This window comes from Oncorhynchus nerka, linkage group LG13, assembly GCF_034236695.1.
Source record: "Oncorhynchus nerka isolate Pitt River linkage group LG13, Oner_Uvic_2.0, whole genome shotgun sequence".
Taxonomy (NCBI): domain Eukaryota; kingdom Metazoa; phylum Chordata; class Actinopteri; order Salmoniformes; family Salmonidae; genus Oncorhynchus; species Oncorhynchus nerka.
The window spans coordinates 22,370,351-22,389,301 of record NC_088408.1 but is presented as its reverse complement, the minus strand read 5'-3'; the positions used below and the strand labels follow the sequence as shown (position 1 = coordinate 22,389,301).

Sequence of the window (18,951 nt, the reverse complement as noted above, 5' to 3'; positions counted from 1 at the left end):
ACCAGACGGGCTGCGGCGTTCTGGATGAGTTGTAGGGGTTTAATGGCACAGGCAGGGAGCCCAGCCAACAGCGAGTTGCAGTAATCCAGACGGGAGATGACAAGTGCCTGGATTAGGACCTGCGCTGCTTCCTGTGTGAGGCAGGGTCGTACTCTGCGGATGTTGTAGAGCATGAACCTACAAGAACGGGCCACCGCCTTGATGTTAGTTGAGAACGACAGGGTGTTGTCCAGGATCACGCCAAGATTCTTAGCGCTCTGGGAGGAGGACACAATGGAGTTGTCAACCGTGATGGCGAGATCATGGAACGGGCAGTCCTTCCCCGGGAGGAAGAGCAGCTCCGTCTTGCCGAGGTTCAGCTTGAGGTGGTGATCCGTTATCCACACTGATATGTCTGCCAGACATGCAGAGATGCGATTCGCCACCTGGTCATCAGAAGGGGGAAAGGAGAAGATTAATTGTGTGTCGTCTGCATAGCAATGATAGGAGAGACCATGTGAGGTTATGACAGAGCCAAGTGACTTGGTGTATAGCGAGAATAGGAGAGGGCCTAGAACAGAGCCCTGGGGGACGCCAGTGGTGAGAGCGCGTGGTGAGGAGACAGATTCTCGCCACGCCACCTGGTAGGAGCGACCTGTCAGGTAGGACGCAATCCAAGCGTGGGCCGCGCCGGAGATGCCCAACTCGGAGAGGGTGGAGAGGAGGATCTGATGGTTCACAGTATCGAAGGCAGCCGATAGGTCTAGAAGGATGAGAGCAGAGGAGAGAGAGTTAGTTTTAGCAGTGCGGAGGGCCTCCGTGATACAGAGAAGAGCAGTCTCAGTTGAATGACTAGTCTTGAAACCAGACTGATTTGGATCAAGAAGGTCATTCTGAGAGAGATAGCGGGAGAGCTGGCCAAGGACGGCACGTTCAAGAGTTTTGGAGAGACAAGAAAGAAGGGATACTGGTCTGTAGTTGTTGACATCGGAGGGATCGAGTGTAGGTTTTTTCAGAAGGGGTGCAACTCTCGCTCTCTTGAAGACAGAAGGGACGTAGCCAGCGGTCAGGGATGAGTTGATGAGCGAGGTGAGGTAAGGGAGAAGGTCTCCGGAAATGGTCTGGAGAAGAGAGGAGGGAATAGGGTCAAGCGGGCAGGTTGTTGGGCGGCCGGCCGTCACAAGACGCGAGATTTCATCTGGAGAGAGAGGGGAGAAAGAGGTCAGAGCACAGGGTAGGGCAGTGTGAGCAAAATGGTTGACGAAGTCATCTGCAGAGAGGGAGGGGGGATGGGAGGGGGAGGAGGATTCAGGAGGGAGGAGAAGGTGGCAAAGAGCTTCCTAGGGTTAGAGGAAGATGCTTGGACTTTAGAGTGGTAGAAAGTGGCTTTAGCAGCAGAGACAGAAGAGGAAAATGTAGAGAGGAGGGAGTGAAAGGATGCCAGGTCCGCAGGGAGGCGAGTTTTCCTCCATTTCCGCTCGGCTGCCCGGAGCCCTGTTCTGTGAGCTCGCAATGAGTCGTCGAGCCACGGAGCAGGAGGGGAGGACCGAGCCGGCCTGGAGGATAGGGGACATAGAGAATCAAGGGATGCAGAAAGGGAGGAGAGGAGGGTTGAGGAGGCAGAATCAGGAGATAGGTTGGAGAAGGTTTGAGCAGAGGGAAGAGATGATAGGATGGAAGAGGAGAGAGTAGCGGGGGAGAGAGAGCGAAGATTGGGACGGCGCGATACCATCCGAGTAGGGGCAGTGTGGGAAGTGTTGGATGAGAGCAAGAGGGAAAAGGATACAAGGTAGTGGTCGGAGACTTGGAGGGGAGTTGCAGTGAGGTTAGTGGAAGAACAGCATCTAGTAAAGATGAGGTCGAGCGTATTGCCTGCCTTGTGAGTAGAGGGGGAAGGTGAGAGGGTGAGGTCAAAAGAGGAGAGGAGTGGAAAGAAGGAGGCAGAGAGGAATGAGTCAAAGGTAGACGTGGGGAGGTTAAAGTCGCCCAGAACTGTGAGAGGTGAGCCATCCTCAGGAAAGGAGCTTATCAAGGCATCAAGCTCATTGATGAACTCTCCGAGGAACCTGGAGGGCGATAAATGATAAGGATGTTAAGCTTGAAAGGGCTGGTAACTGTGACAGCATGGAATTCAAAGGAGGCGATAGACAGATGGGTAAGGGGAGAAAGAGAGAATGACCACTTGGGAGAGATGAGGATCCCGGTGCCACCACCCCGCTGACCAGAAGCTCTCGGGGTGTGCGAGAACACGTGGGCGGACGAAGAGAGAGCAGTAGGAGTAGCAGTGTTATCTGTGGTGATCCATGTTTCCGTCAGTGCCAAGAAGTCGAGGACTGGAGGGAGGCATAGGCTGAGATGAACTCTGCCTTGTTGGCCGCAGATCGGCAGTTCCAGAGGCTACCGGAGACCTGGAACTCCACGTGGGTCGTGCGCGCTGGGACCACCAGATTAGAGTGGCCGCGGCCACGCGGTGTGGAGCGTTTGTATGGTCTGTGCAGAGAGGAGAGAACAGGGATAGACAGACACATAGTTGACAGGCTACAGAAGAGGCTACGCTAATGCAAAGGAGATTGGAATGACAAATGGACTACACGTCTCGAATGTTCAGAAAGTTAAGCTTACGTAGCAGGAATCTTATTGACTAAAATAATTCAAATGATACAGTACTGCTGAAGTAGGCTAGCTGGCAGTGGCTGCGTTGTTGTTGTTCTATCTCTCTATAGTGCTGTTTCTTGTATTATGGTCTCTTGTTTCTTTAGAGGTTTCACTTTGTTGTCCTTTTTCTTTTCCTTTTTCTTCTGTCCTTATTTTGTCTTCCTTTCTTCTGTTAACTAGATATTTTTTGTTGTTATTCTTTGTAAGCTAGCTAGCTTCTTCCAGGAGAGTCCCTAGCAACTGCTTAGCAACAAGTAAACAATTCAGCTAGCAATTCAGCTAGCTAAGATAACTGTACAATTTTATGAAAAATAGTTACTTCTTCAAAAGCCTGTCTTTTTGGTTTGTTCCTTGTTTTGTCTTCTATTGAGTCTTGCAGTTTTCTCTTGATTTTTTCGATGTACTTCACTCTAAAAAACCATTTAAATCTCAATATATACAGGAGCTCATTTTTCAGCAGCTGCTCAATTTGGAACTCAACAAACTATAATTAACAAACTATAGTTTTGGTAAGTTGGTTAGGACATCTACTTTGTGCATGACACAAGTCATTTTTCTAACAATTGTTTACAAACAGGTTATTTCACTTATAATTCACTGTATCACAATTCCAGTGGCTCAGAAGTGTACATACACTAAGTTGACTGTGCCTTTAAACAGCTTGGAAAATTCCAGAAAATGATGCCATGGCTTTAGAAGCTTCTGATAGGCTAATTGACATCATTTGAGTCAATTGGAGGTGTACCTGTGGATGTATTTCAAAGCCTACCTTCAAATTTAGTGCCTCTTTGCTTGACATCATGGGAAAATCTAAAGAAATCAGCCAAGACCTCAAAAATGTTTTTGTAGACCTCCGCAAGTCTGGTTCATCCTTGGGAGCAATTTCCAAACGCCTGAAGGTACCACGTTCATCTGTATAAACAATAGCACACAAGTATAAACACCATGGGACCACACAGCCGTCATACCGCTCAGGAAGGAGAAAAGTTCTGTCTCCTAGAGATTAACGTTTTGGATAAAGTAATCCCTCTCACCCCCCCTCCCCCTTAAAAGATTTAGATGCACTACTGTTCCACTGGATGTCATAAGGTGAATGCACCAATTTGTAAGTCGCTCTGGATAAGAGCGTCTGCTAAATGACTTAAATGTTAAATGTAAATGTAAACGTACTTTGGTGAGAAGTTCAAATCAATCCCAGAAAAACAGCAAAGGACCTTGTGAATATGTTGGAGGAAACAGGTACAAAATTATCTATATCCACAGTAAAATGAGTCCTATATCGACATAACCTGAAAGGCTGCTCAGCAAGGAAGAAGCCACTGCTCCAAACTCGCCATAAAAAGCCAGACTACAGTTTGCAACTACACATGGGGACAAAGATCGTACTTTTTGGAGAAATGTCCTCTGGTCTGATGAAACACAAATAGAACTGTTTGGCCATAATGACCATCATTATGTTTGGAGGAAAACGGGGGAGGCTTGCAAGCTGAAGAACACCATCCCAACCGTGAAGCACGGGGGTGGCAGCATCATGTTGTGGGGATGCTTTGCTGCAGGAGGGACAGGTGCACTTCACAAAATAGATGGTATCATGAGGATGGAAAATGATGTGGATATATTAAAACAACATCTCAAGACATCAGTCAGGAAGTTAAAGCTTGGTCGCAAATGGGTCTTCAAAATGGACAATGACCCCAAACATACTTCCAAAGTTGTGGCAAAATGGCTTAAGGACAACAAAGTCAAGGTAATGGAGTGACCATCACAAAGTCCTGACCTCAATCCTATAGAACATTTGTGGGCAGAACTGAAAAAGCGTGTGTCAGCAAGGAGGCCTACAAACCTGACTCAGACCAGCTCTGTCAGGCGGAATGGGCCAGAAATTCACCCAACTTATTGTGGGAAGCTTGTGGAAGGCTACCCGAAACATTTGAACCAAGTTAAACAATTTAAATGCAATGCTCCGGAATACTAATTGAGTGTATGTATTCTGACCCACTGGGAATGTGATGAAAGAAATAAAAGCTGAAATAAATCATTCTCTCTACTATTATTCTCACATTTCACATTCTTTCAATAAAGTGGTGATCCTAACTGACCGAAGACAGGGAATTTTTTTACTCTGATTAAATGTCAGGAATTGTGAAAAACTGATTTTAAATGTATTTGGCTATGGTGTATGTAAACTTCCGACTTCAACTGTACATGTGCTGAGAAGATGGGAAACCTGAAGCTCACTTGTGTGAAGTTTACTATTTTACAACTTAATGTTCGATGGTTCCTCACCCTGAAAGTAGTCTATAGGCCATCTGTGATCCAGTTTTCTTTAAACAGCCATTACAAACTTCAGCTAACTTTAGCCACCGCTAGCTAAAAATCCATGTCAGTGATGTGAGCATATTACAAAAAATGATGTCCAATCATTTGGCCATTTTCAAAAAAGTTGTATTATATTGTATTTAATTGTTGTTTGACTGGATGTGTATGTTCTCAGGTGTTTTCTGGTCAGTTCCTGTCTGATAAGAAGATTGGGACCTACGTAGAGGTGGACATGTATGGGTTGCCCACGGATACCATCCGCAAAGAGTTCCGCACCCGCATGGTGATGAACAACGGCCTGAACCCCGCCTACAACGAAGAACCTTTCGTCTTCAGGAAGGTACAGAGGAGAGGAGAGAGGGAGGGATGGAAGGAGGAGAGGACATAGATGTAGATGGGAGGGAGGAGGAGAGAGGGATGGGATAGTATATGATATGAAGGGAATAGGAGGAGATGGGAGTAGGAGAGAGGAATGGAAGAGCGGGAGAGGTATTAGACAGGAGAGACTTGAGAAATGGCTGAATGTAGAGAAGAAGACAGGAGAAGAAAATGTAGAAGGGGAGAACACTAGAAAGGTATAGGAAATGGAATAGAAAAGAATGGAAGGGAAATGGAACAGTTCATACAATGTTGCATTGGTTGTTTACTGGTAGGTATTGGAGTTTAACAGCTTAGGGAGTAGCAAAGGGAGGGAGGGGTGAGTTGGAGGGGATTGATGTCCCTGTGGTACTTAGAACTACTCAGTGTGTCTGCAGAGAAAGAGAGGAGAGGGGGAGAAGGCATAGAGGGAAGAGCGGAGAGGAGAGGGGGAGAAGGCATGGAGGGAAGAGCGGAGAGGAGAGGGGGAGAAGGCATGGAGGGAAGAGCGGAGAGGAGAGGGGGAGAAGGCATGGAGGGAAGAGCGGAGAGGAGAGGGGGAGAAGGCATGGAGGGAAGAGCGGAGAGGAGAGGGGGAGAAGGCATGGAGGGAAGAGCGGAGAGGAGAGGGGTAGAAGGCATGGAGGGTAGAGCGGAGAGGGGGAGAAGGCATAGAGGGAAGAGCGGAGAGGAGAGGGGGAGAAAGCATAGAGGGAAGAGAGGAGAGGGGGAGAAGGCATAGAGGGAAGAGCGGAGAGGAGAGGGGAGAAGGCATAGAGGGAAGAGAGGAGAGGGGGAGAAGGCATGGAGGGAAGAGAGGAGAGGGGGAGAAGGCATGGAGGGAAGAGAGGAGAGGGGGAGAAGGCATAGAGGGAAGAGAGGAGAGGGGGAGAAGGCATGGAGGGAAGAGCGGAGAGGGGGAGAAGGCATGGAGGGAAGAGCGGAGAGGAGAGGGGGAGAAGGCATAGAGGGAGGAGGGGAGAGGGGGAGAAGGCATGGAGGGAAGAGCGGAGAGGAGAGGGGGAGAAGGCATGGAGGGAAGAGCGGAGAGGAGAGGGAGAAGCCATGGAGGGAAGAGGGAGAGGAGAGGGGGAGAAGGCATGGAGGGAAGAGGAGAGGGGGAGAAGGCATGGAGGGAAGAGCGGAGAGGAGAGGGGGAGAAGGCATGGAGGGAAGAGCGGAGAGGGGGAGAAGGCATGGAGGGAAGAGCGGAGAGGGGGAGAAGGCATGGAGGGAAGAGAGGAGAGGGGAGAAGGCATGGAGGGAAGAGCGGAGAGGAGAGGGAGAAGGCATAGAGGGAAGAGAGGAGAGGGGGAGAAGGCATGGAGGGAAGAGCGGAGAGGAGAGGGGGAGAAGGCATGGAGGGAAGAGTGGAGAGGAGAGGGAGAAGGCATAGAGGGAGGAGAGGAGAGGGGGAGAAGGCATGGAGGGAAGAGCGGAGAGGAGAGGGGAGAAGGCATGGAGGGAAGAGCGGAGAGGAGAGGGGGGAAGCCATGGAGGGAAGAGCGGAGAGGAGAGGGGAGAAGGCATGGAGGGAAGAGGGAGAGGGGGAGAAGGCATGGAGGGAAGAGCGGAGAGGAGAGGGGGAGAAGGCATGGAGGGAAGAGCGGAGAGGGGGAGAAGGCATGGAGGGAAGAGCGGAGAGGGAGAGGGAGAAGGCATAGAGGGAAGAGAGGAGAGGGGGAGAAGGCATGGAGGGAAGAGCGGAGAGGAGAGGGGGAGAAGGCATGGAGGGAAGAGCGGGGGGAGAAGGCATGGAGGGAAGAGCGGAGAGGAGAGGGGGAGAAGGCATGGAGGGAAGAGCGGAGAGGAGAGAGGGAGAAGGCATGGAGGGAAGAGCAGAGAGGAGAGGGGAGAAGGCATGGAGGGAAGAGCGGAGATGAGAGGGGAGAAGGCATGGAGGGAAGAGCGGAGAGGAGAGGGAGAGAGGCATAGAGGGAAGAGTGGAGAGGAGAGGGGAGAAGGCATAGAGGGAAGAGAGGAGAGGGGAGAAGGCATGGAGGGAAGAGCAGTGAGGAGAGGGGGAGAAGGCATGGAGGGAAGAGCGAAGAGGAGAGGGAGAAGGCATGGAGGGAAGAGCGGAGAGGAGAGGGAGAAGGCATGGAGGGAAGAGCGGAGAGGAGAGGGGAAGAAGGCATGGAGGGAAGAGAGGAGAGGAGAGGGAGAAGGCATGGAGGGAAGAGAGGAGAGGAGAGGGAGAAGGCATGGAGGGAAGAGAGGAGAGGGGGAGATGGCATGGAGGGAAGAGCGGAGAGGAGAGGGGGAGAAGGCATGGAGGGAAGAGCGGAGAGGAGAGGGAGAAGGCATGGAGGGGAAGAGCGGAGAGGAGAGGGGGAGAAGGCATGGAGGGAAGAGCGGAGAGGGAGGGAGAAGGCATGGAGGGAAGAGCGGAGAGGAGAGAGGGAGAAGGCATGGAGGGAAGAGCGGAGAGGAGAGAGGGAGAAGGCATGGAGGGAAGAGCGGAGAGGAGAGGGGAGAAGGCATGGAGGGAAGAGCGGAGAGGAGAGAGGGAGAAGGCATGGAGGGAAGAGAGGAGAGGAGAGAGGGAGAAGGCATGGAGGGAAGAGAGGAGAGGAGAGGGGAGAAGGCATGGAGGGAAGAGCGGAGAGGAGAGGGAGAAGGCATGGAGGGAAGAGCGGAGAGGAGAGGGAGAAGGCATGGAGAGAAGAGAGGAGAGGGGGAGATGGCATGGAGGGAAGAGCGGAGAGGAGAGGGGGAGAAGGCATGGAGGGAAGAGCGGAGAGGGAGAGAGGGAGGGAGAAGGGCATGGAGGGAAGAGCGGAGAGGAGAGGGGAAGGCATGGAGGGAAGAGCGGAGAGGAGAGGGGAAGGCATGGAGGGAAGAGAGGAGAGGAGAGGGAGAAGGCATGGAGGGAAGAGAGGAGAGGAGAGGGAGAAGGCATGGAGGGAAGAGAGGAGAGGGGGAGATGGCATGGAGGGAAGAGCGGAGAGGAGAGGGGGAGAAGGCATGGAGGGAAGAGCGGAGAGGAGAGGGAGAAGGCATGGAGGGAAGAGCGGAGAGGAGAGGGGGAGAAGGCATGGAGGGAAGAGCGGAGAGGAGAGGGAGAAGGCATGGAGGGAAGAGCGGAGAGGAGAGAGGGAGAAGGCATGGAGGGAAGAGCGGAGAGGAGAGAGGAGAAGGCATGGAGGGAAGAGCGGAGAGGAGAGAGGGAGAAGGCATGGAGGGAAGAGCGGAGAGGAGAGAGGAGAAGGCATGGAGGGAAGAGCGGAGAGGAGAGAGGGAGAAGGCATGGAGGGAAGAAGCGGAGAGGAGAGAGGGAGAAGGCATGGAGGGAAGAGCGGAGAGGAGAGGGTGAAGGCATGGAGGGAAGAGCGGAGAGGAGAGGGAGAAGGCATGGAGGGAAGAGAGGAGAGGGGGAGAAGGCATGGAGGGAAGAGCGGAGAGGAGAGGGAGAAGGCATGGAGGGAAGAGCGGAGAGGAGAGAGGGAGAAGGCATGGAGGGAAGAGCGGAGAGGAGAGAGGGAGAAGGCATGGAGGGAAGAGCGGAGAGGAGAGAGGGAGAAGGCATGGAGGGAAGAGCGGAGAGGAGAGGGAGAAGGCATGGAGGGAAGAGCGGAGAGGAGAGAGGGAGAAGGCATGGAGGGAAGAGCGGAGAGGAGAGAGGGAGAAGGCATGGAGGGAAGAGCGGAGAGGAGAGAGGGAGAAGGCATGGAGGAGAGAGGAGGAGAGAAGGCATGGAGGGAAGAGCGGAGAGGAGAGAGGGAGAAGGCATGGAGGGAAGAGCGGAGAGGAGAGAGAGGGAGAAGGCATGGAGGGAAGAGCGGAGAGGAGAGAGGGAGAAGGCATGGAGGGAAGAGCGGAGAGGAGAGGGAGAAGGCATGGAGGGAAGAGCGGAGAGGAGAGGGAGAAGGCATGGAGGGAGGAGAGGAGAGGGGAGAAGGCATGGAGGGAAGAGCGGAGAGGAGAGGGAGAAGGCATGGAGGGAAGAGAGGAGAGGGGAGAAGGCATGGAGGGAAGAGCGGAGAGGAGAGGGGAGAAGGCATGGAGGGAAGAGAGAGAGAGAGGGAGAAGGCATGGAGGGAAGAGCGGAGAGGAGAGGGAGAAGGCATGGAGGGAAGAGCGGAGAGGAGAGAGGGAGAAGGCATGGAGGGAAGAGCGGAGAGGAGAGGGGAGAAGGCATGGAGGGAAGAGCGGAGAGGAGAGAGGGAGAAGGCATGGAGGGAAGAGCGGAGAGGAGGGAGGAGAAGGCATGGAGGGAAGAGCGGAGAGGAGAGGGAGAAGGCATGGAGGGAAGAGCGGAGAGGAGAGAGGGAGAAGGCATGGAGGGAAGAGCGGAGAGGAGAGAGGGAGAAGGCATGGAGGGAAGAGCGGAGAGGAGAGAGGGAGAAGGCATGGAGGGAAGAGCGGAGAGGAGAGAGGGAGAAGGCATGGAGGGAAGAGCGGAGAGGCTAGAGGGAGAAGGCATGGAGGGAAGAGCGGAGAGGAGAGAGGGAGAAGGCATGGAGGGAAGAGCGGAGAGGAGAGGGAGAAGGCATGGAGGGAAGAGCGGAGAGGAGAGGGAGAAGGCATGGAGAGAAGAGAGGAGAGGGGGAGATGGCATGGAGGGAAGAGCGGAGAGGAGAGGGGGAGAAGGCATGGAGGGAAGAGCGGAGAGGAGAGGGAGAAGGCATGGAGGGAAGAGCGGAGAGGAGAGGGGGGAGAAGGCATGGAGGGAAGAGCGGAGAGGAGAGGGAGAAGGCATGGAGGGAGAGGAGAGGAGAGGGGAGAGGCATGGAGGGAAGAGCGGAGAGGAGAGGGGGAGAAGGCATGGAGGGAAGAGAGGAGAGGGGGAGAAGGCATGGAGGGAAGAGCGGAGAGGAGAGGGAGAAGGCATGGAGGGAAGAGCGGAGAGGAGAGAGGGAGAAGGCATGGAGGGAAGAGCGGAGAGGAGAGAGGGAGAAGGCATGGAGGGAAGAGCGGAGAGGAGAGAGGGAGAAGGCATGGAGGGAAGAGCGGAGAGGAGAGAGGGAGAAGGCATGGAGGGAAGAGCGGAGAGGAGAGGGAGAAGGCATGGAGGGAAGAGCGGAGAGGAGAGAGGTAGAAGGCATGGAGGGAAGAGCGGAGAGGAGAGAGGGAGAAGGCATGGAGGGAAGAGCGGAGAGGAGAGAGGGAGAAGGCATGGAGGAGAGAGGGAGAAGGCATGGAGGGAAGAGCGGAGAGGAGAGAGGGAGAAGGCATGGAGGGAAGAGCGGAGAGGAGAGAGGGAGAAGGCATGGAGGGAAGAGCGGAGAGGAGAGAGGGAGAAGGCATGGAGGGAAGAGCGGAGAGGAGAGGGAGAAGGCATGGAGGGAAGAGCGGAGAGGAGAGGGAGAAGGCATGGAGGGAGGAGAGGAGAGGGGGAGAAGGCATGGAGGGAAGAGCGGAGAGGAGAGGGAGAAGGCATGGAGGGAAGAGAGGAGAGGGGGAGAAGGCATGGAGGGAAGAGCGGAGAGGAGAGGGAGAAGGCATGGAGGGAAGAGCGGAGAGGAGAGGGGGAGAAGGCATGGAGGGAAGAGCGGAGAGGAGAGGGAGAAGGCATGGAGGGAAGAGCGGAGAGGAGAGAGGGAGAAGGCATGGAGGGAAGAGCGGAGAGGAGAGAGGGAGAAGGCATGGAGGGAAGAGCGGAGAGGAGAGAGGGAGAAGGCATGGAGGGAAGAGCGGAGAGGAGAGAGGGAGAAGGCATGGAGGGAAGAGCGGGAGAGGAGAGGGAGAAGGCATGGAGGGAAGAGCGGAGAGGAGAGGGGAGAAGGCATGGAGGGAAGAGCGGAGAGGAGAGAGGGAGAAGGCATGGAGGGAAGAGAGAGGAGAGGGAGAAGGGATGGAGGGAAGAGCGGAGAGGAGAGGGAGAAGGCATGGAGAGAAGAGAGGGAGAGGGGGAGATGGCATGGAGGGAAGAGCGGAGAGGAGAGGGGAGAAGGCATGGAGGGAAGAGCGGAGAGGAGAGGGAGAAGGCATGGAGGGAAGAGCGGAGAGGAGAGGGGGAGAAGGCATGGAGGGAAGAGCGGAGAGGAGAGGGAGAAGGCATGGAGGGAGGAGAGGAGAGGGGGAGAAGGCATGGAGGGAAGAGCGGAGAGGAGAGGGAGAAGGCATGGAGGGAAGAGCGGAGAGGAGAGGGGAGAAGGCATGGAGGGAAGAGCGGAGAGGAGAGGGAGAAGGCATAGAGGGAAGAGCGGAGAGGAGAGGGGAGAAGGCATGGAGGGAAGAGTGGAGAGGGGAGAAGGCATGGAGGGAAGAGCGGAGAGGAGAGGGAGAAGGCATAGAGGGAAGAGAGGAGAGGGGAGAAGGCATGGAGGGAAGAGCGGAGAGGAGAGGGGGGAGAAGGCATGGAGGGAAGAGCGGAGAGGAGAGGGAGAAGGCATGGAGGGAAGAGCGGAGAGGAGAGGGGAGAAGGCATGGAGGGAAGAGTGGAGAGGAGAGGGGAGAAGGCATGGAGGGAAGAGCGGAGAGGAGAGGGGGAGAAGGCATGGAGGGAAGAGCGGAGAGGAGAGGGAGTAGGCATGGAGGGAAGAGAGGAGAGGGGGATAAGGCATGGAGGGAAGAGAGGAGAGGGGGAGAAGGCATGGAGGGAAGAGAGGAGAGGGAGAAGGCATGGAGAGAAGAGAGGAGAGGGGGAGATGGCATGGAGGGAAGAGCGGAGAGGAGAGGGGGAGAAGGCATGGAGGGAAGAGCGGAGAGGAGAGGGGAGAAGGCATAGAGGGAAGAGCGGAGAGGAGAGGGGAGAAGGCATGGAGGGAAGAGCGGAGAGGAGAGGGAGAAGGCATGGAGAGAAGAGCGGAGAGGAGAGGGGGGAGAAGGCATGCAGGGAAGAGCGGAGAGGAGAGGGGGAGAAGGCATAGAGAGGAGAGGGGGAGAAGGCATAGAGAGGAGAGGGGGAGATGGCATGGAGGGAAGAGCGGAGAGGAGAGGGGGAGAAGGCATGGAGGGAAGAGAGAAAGTGGATAACTGATGTATAGCATGAGAGAGAAGGCAAGACAAAGAGAGAAAAAAGAGAGCAAATAGAGGAAGAGAAGATTAGAGACAGAATGGGGATGAGAGGAAGAGAAGAAAGGATTAGGTTGAAGGATAGAACCAGAGAGAAAGAGTACAATATCTGGAGATAGCGAAGAAACCAAGGGAGAATAAAGGAGAGGGGTAGAGTAGAAAGGTAGAAAATAAAAGGAGAGATGTGGAGAGGGGAAGGACCTTGAGAACAAATAGAAAAAGAGGAGATGGGGGAGAGAGAATGGAAAGAGAAGGAGGGATGTGGGGCAGAGACTGGGTGTGTGTGTGTGACTCCAGCTCCAACACACATCATCAGTCACAGCCTGCTGCCTCAGTGCTGCTGGACACACACACACACACACTGACATCAGGAGGGCAATCTCACTGTGCTGCTGGACACACACACACACACTGACATCAGGAGGGCCATCTCACTGTGCTGCTGGACACACACACACACACACACACACTGACATCAGGAGGGCCATCTCACTGTGCTGCTGGACACACACACCGACTGCCACACAGAAGACTGGCAGAGTTGCAAGTTGAACTTATACACAGACATTCACACATTTAGACATGCATGCATACACAGCTGTCTGGACTTCCATCGCACGTGCAGACACACACACACACACACACACACACATTACATTTAACATTTACATTTAAGTCATTTAGCAGACCATTCCCGACTTACACAAACAACAGTAGTGCATCAAATCTTTTCAGGGGAGGGGGTGAGAGGGATTACTTTATCCTATCCTAGGTATTCCTGGAGGTGGGGTTTCAGGTGTCTCCGGAAGGTGGTGATTGACTCCGCTGTCCTGGCGTCGTGAGGGAGTTTGTTCCACCATTGGGGGCCAGAGCAGCGAACAGTTTTGACTGGGCTGGCGGGAACTGTACTTCCTCAGTGGTAGGGAGGCGAGCAGGCCAGAGGTGGATGAACGCAGTGCCCTTGTTTGGGTGTAGGGCCTGATCAGAGCCTGGAGGTACTGAGGTGCTACTCACAGCTCAAGGCACACCATGGTCTTGTAGCGGATGCGAGCTTCAACTGGAAGCCAGTGGAGGGAGCGGAGGAGCGGCTGGAGAGAACTTGGGAAGGTTGAACACCAGACGGGCTGCGGCGTTCTGGATGAGTTGTACTTTAATGGCACAGGCAGGGAGCCCAGCCAACAGCGATTGCAGTAATCAGACGGGAGATGACAAGTGCCTGGATTAGGACCTGCGCCGCTTCCTGTGTGAGGCAGGGTCGTACTCTGCGGATGTTGTAGAGCATGAACCTACAGGAACGGGCCACCGCCTTGATGTTAGTTGAGAACGACAGGGTGTTGTCCAGGATCACGCCAAGGTACATACAGCTCCATTCCCTGGACACACAAACATACGTATTGCACACACACACACAAAGCTCCTCTCCCTGGATGTGTGAATGTGTGCTTGCTGATGAGTTAATGGTTCTGTAATGGCCTTGTATATGGGCTAATGTTCAAAACAGATAGTGGAGAGCCTAACTACAGTCTATTATCATCACTGCTGGGCATATGCTATTATCATCACTGCTGGGTATATGCTACTGTCAACACTGCTGGGTATATAATACTGTCATCACTGCTGGGTATATGCTACTGTCATCACTGCTGGGTATATGCTACTGTCATCACTGCTGGGTATATGCTACTATCATCACTGCTGGGTATATGCTACTGTCATCACTGCTGGGTATATGCTACTGTCAACACTGCTGGGTATATAATACTGTCATCACTGCTGGGTATATGCTACTGTCATCACTGCTGGGTATATGTTTCTGTCATTACTGCTGGGTATATGCTACTATCATCACTGCTGGGTATATGCTACTGTCATCACTGCTGGGTATATGCTACTGTCATCACTGCTGGGTATATGCTACTGTCATCATTGCTGGGTATATGCTACTGTCATCACTGCTGGGTATATGCTACTGTCATTACTGCTGTGTATATGCTACTGTCATCACTGCTGGGTATATGCTATTATCACTAATGGGTATATGCTACTATCATCACTGCTGGGTATATGCTACTGTCATCACTGCTGGGTATATGCTACTGTCATCACTGCTGGGTATATGCTACTGTCATCACTGCTGGGTATATGCTACTGTCATCACTGCTGGGTATATGCTATTATCACTGCTGGGTATATGCTATTATCACTAATGGGTATATGCTACTATCATCACTGCTGGGTATATGCTACTGTCATGACTGCTGGGCATATGCTATTATCATCACTGCGGGGTATATGCTACTGTCATCACTGCTGGGTATATGCTACTGTCATCACTGCTGGGTATATGCTACTGTCAACACTGCTGGGTATATGCTACTGTCATCACTGCTGGGTATATGCTATTATCATCACTGCTGGGCATATGCTACTATCATCACTGCTGGGTATATGCTACTGTCAACACTGCTGGGTATATGCTACTGTCATCACTGCTGGGTATATGCTATTATCACTAATGGGTATATGCTACTATCATCACTGCTGGGTATATGCTACTGTCAACACTGCTGGGTATATGCTACTGTCATCACTGCTGGGTATATGCTACTGTCATCACTGCTGGGTATATGCTACTGTCAACACTGCTGGGTATATGCTACTGTCATCACTGCTGGGTATATGCTATTATCACTAATGGGTATATGCTACTATCATCACTGATGGGTATATGCTACTGTCATCACTGCTGGGTATATGCTACTATCATCACTGCTGGGTATATGCTACTATCATCACTGCTGGGTATATGCTACTGTCAACACTGCTGGGTATATGCTATTATCACTAATGGGTATATGCTATTATCACTAATGGGTATATGCTATTATCACTAATGGGTATATGCTACTATCACACTGCTGGGTATATGCTACTATCATCACTGCTGGGTATATGCTACTGTCAACACTGCTGGGTATATGCTATTATCACTAATGGGTATATGCTATTATCATCACTGCTGGGTATATGCTACTGTCATCACTGCTGGGTATATGCTATTATCATCACTGCTGGGTATATGCTACTGTCATCACTGCTGGGTATATGCTACTGTCAACACTGCTGGGTATATGTTACTGTCATCACTGCTGGGCATATGCTATTATCATCACTGCGGGGTATATGCTACTGTCATCACTGCTGGGTATATGCTACTGTCATCACTGCTGGGTATATGCTACTGTCATCACTGCTGGGTATATGCTACTGTCATCACTGCTGGGTATATGCTACTGTCATCACTGCTGGGTATATGCTATTATCATCACTGCTGGGTATATGCTACTGTCATCACTGCTGTGTATATGCTACTGTCATCACTGCTGGGTATACTATCATCACTGCTGTGTATATGCTACTGTCATCACTGCTGGGTATATGCTATTATCATCACTGCTGTGTATATGCTACTGTCATCACTGCTGTGTATATGCTACTGTCATCACTGCGGTGTATATGCTATTATCATCACTGCTGGGCATATGCTACTGTCATCACTGCTGTGTATATGCTACTGTCATCACTGCTGGGCATATGCTACTGTCATCACTGCTGTGTATATGCTATTATCATCACTGCTGTGTATATGCTATTATCATCACTGCTGTGTATATGCTACTGTCATCACTGCTGGGCATATGCTACTGTCATCACTGCGGTGTATATGCTATTATCATCATGCTGGGTATATCATCACTGCTGGGCATATGCTACTGTCATCATGCTACTGTCATCACTGCTGGTATATGCTACTGTCATCACTGCTGTGTATATGCTACTGTCATCACTGCTGTGTATATGCTATTGTCATCACTGCTGGGTATATGCTACTGTCATCACTGCTGTGTATATGCTACTGTCATCACTGCTGTGTATATGCTATTATCATCACTGCTGTGTATATGCTACATCACTGCTCATCATCTGCTGGGCATATGCTACTGTCATCACTGTGGTGTATATGCTATTATCATCACTGCTGTGTATATGCTACTGTCATCACTGCTGTGTATATGCTACTGTCATCACTGCTGGGCATATGCTACTGTCATCACTGCTGTGTATATGCTACTGTCATCACTGCTGGTGTATATGCTATTATCATCACTGCTGTGTATATGCTACTGTCATCACTGCTGTGTATATGCTACTGTCATCACTGCTGGGTATATGCTACTGTCATCACTGCTGTGTATATGCTACTATCATCACTGCTGTGTATATGCTATTATCATCACTGCTGTGTATATGCTACTGTCATCACTGCTGGGCATATGCTACTGTCATCACTGCTGTGTATATGCCACTGTCATCACTGCGGTGTATATGCTATTATCATCACTGCTGGTATATGCTACTGTCATCACTGCTGGGTATATGCTACTGTCATCACTGCTGGGTATATGCTACTGTCATCACTGCTGGGTATATGCTACTGTCATCACTGCTGGATATATATGCTATTATCATCACTGCTGGGTATATGCTACTGTCATCACTGCTGGGTATATGCTACTGTCATCACTGCTGGGTATATGCTATTATCATCACTGCTGGGTATATGCTATTATCATCACTGCTGGGTATATGCTACTATCATCACTGCTGGGTATATGCTACTGTCATCACTGCTGGGTATATGCTATTATCACTCATCTATTATCACTGGGTATATGCTATTATCACTAATGGGTATATGCTACTATCATCACTGCTGGTATATGCTACTGTCATCACTGCTGGGTATATGCTACTGTCATCACTGCTGGGTATATGCTATTATCACTAATGGGTATATGCTACTGTCATCACTGCTGGGTATATGCTACTGTCATCACTGCTGGGTATATGCTATTATCATCACTGCTGGGTATATGCTACTGTCATCACTGCTGGGTATATGCTACTGTCATCACTGCTGGGTATATGCTATACTGCTGGGCATATGCTATCATCACTGCTGGGTATATGCTACTGTCATCACTGCTGGGTATATGCTACTGTCATCACTGCTGGGTATATGCTACTGTCATCACTGCTGGGTATATGCTACTGTCATCACTGCTGGGTATATGCTACTGTCATCACTGCTGTGTATATGCTATTATCATCACTGCTGTGTATATGCTACTGTCATCACTGCTGGGTATATGCTACTGTCATCACTGCTGGGCATATGCTACTATCATCACTGCTGTGTATATGCTACTGTCATCACTGCGGTGTATATGCTATTATCATCACTGCTGTGTATATGCTACTGTCATCACTGCTGTGTATATGCTACTGTCATCACTGCGGTGTATATGCTATTATCATCACTGCTGTGTATATGCTACTGCATGTATATGCTACTGTCATATGCTGGGCATATGCTGTCATCACTGCTGTGTATATGCTACTGTCATCACTGCGGTGTATATGCTATTATCATCACTGCTGTGTATATGCTACTGTCATCACTGCTGTGTATATGCTACTGTCATCACTGCGGTGTATATGCTATTATCATCACTGCTGGGTATATGCTACTGTCATCACTGCTGGGCATATGCTACTGTCATCACTGCTGTGTATATGCTACTGTCATCACTGCGGTGTATATGCTATTATCATCACTGCTGTGTATATGCTACTGTCATCACTGCTGTGTATATGCTACTGTCATCACTGCGGTGTATATGCTATTATCATCACTGCTGTGTATATGCTACTGTCATCACTGCTGTGTATATGCTACTGTCATCACTGCTGGTGTATATGCTATTATCATCACTGCTGTGTATATGCTATTATCATCACTGCTGTGTATATGCTACTGTCATCACTGCTGGGCATATGCTACTGTCATCACTGCTGGTGTATATGCTATTATCATCACTGCTGTGTATATGCTACTGTCATCACTGCTGTGTATATGCTACTGTCATCACTGCTGGGCATATGCTACTGTCATCACTGCTGTGTATATGCTACTGTCATCACTGCGGTGTATATGCTATTATCATCACTGCTGTGTATATGCTACTGTCATCACTGCTGTGTATATGTTACTGTCATCACTGCTGGGCATATGCTACTGTCATCACTGCTGTGTATATGCTACTGTCATCACTGCTGGTGTATATGCTATTATCATCACTGCTGTGTATATGCTACTGTCATCACTGCTGGGCATATGCTACTGTCATCACTGCTGTGTATATGCCACTGTCATCACTGCGGTGTATATGCTATTATCATCACTGCTGGGTATATGCTACTGTCATCACTGCTGGGTATATGCTACTGTCATCACTGCTGGGTATATGCTACTGTCATCACTGCTGGGTATATGCTACTGTCATCACTGTTGGATATATACTATTATCATCACTGCTGGGTATATGCTACTGTCATCACTGCTGGGTATATGTTACTGTCATCACTGCTGGGCATATGCTACTGTCATCACTGCTGTGTATATGCTACTGTCATCACTGCGGTGTATATGCTATTATCATCACTGCTGTGTATATGCTACTGTCATCACTGCTGGGCATATGCTACTGTCATCACTGCTGTGTATATGCCACTGTCATCACTGCGGTGTATATGCTATTATCATCACTGCTGGGTATA

General features: G+C 51.0%; 1 protein-coding gene across 3 annotated transcripts in view; it reads left to right on the top strand.

The window, feature by feature from the left end:
• Positions 1-18,951, top strand: part of LOC115125070 (1-phosphatidylinositol 4,5-bisphosphate phosphodiesterase beta-4-like) — a 78,694-nt gene that overhangs the window by 35,970 nt on the left and 23,773 nt on the right. For all 3 annotated transcript variants that reach the window (XM_065026259.1, XM_065026260.1, XM_065026261.1), the window contains one exon: positions 5,129-5,293. In XM_065026259.1, coding sequence (XP_064882331.1) covers positions 5,129-5,293 — 165 coding nt within the window. The remainder of the gene's footprint in view (positions 1-5,128; positions 5,294-18,951) is intronic.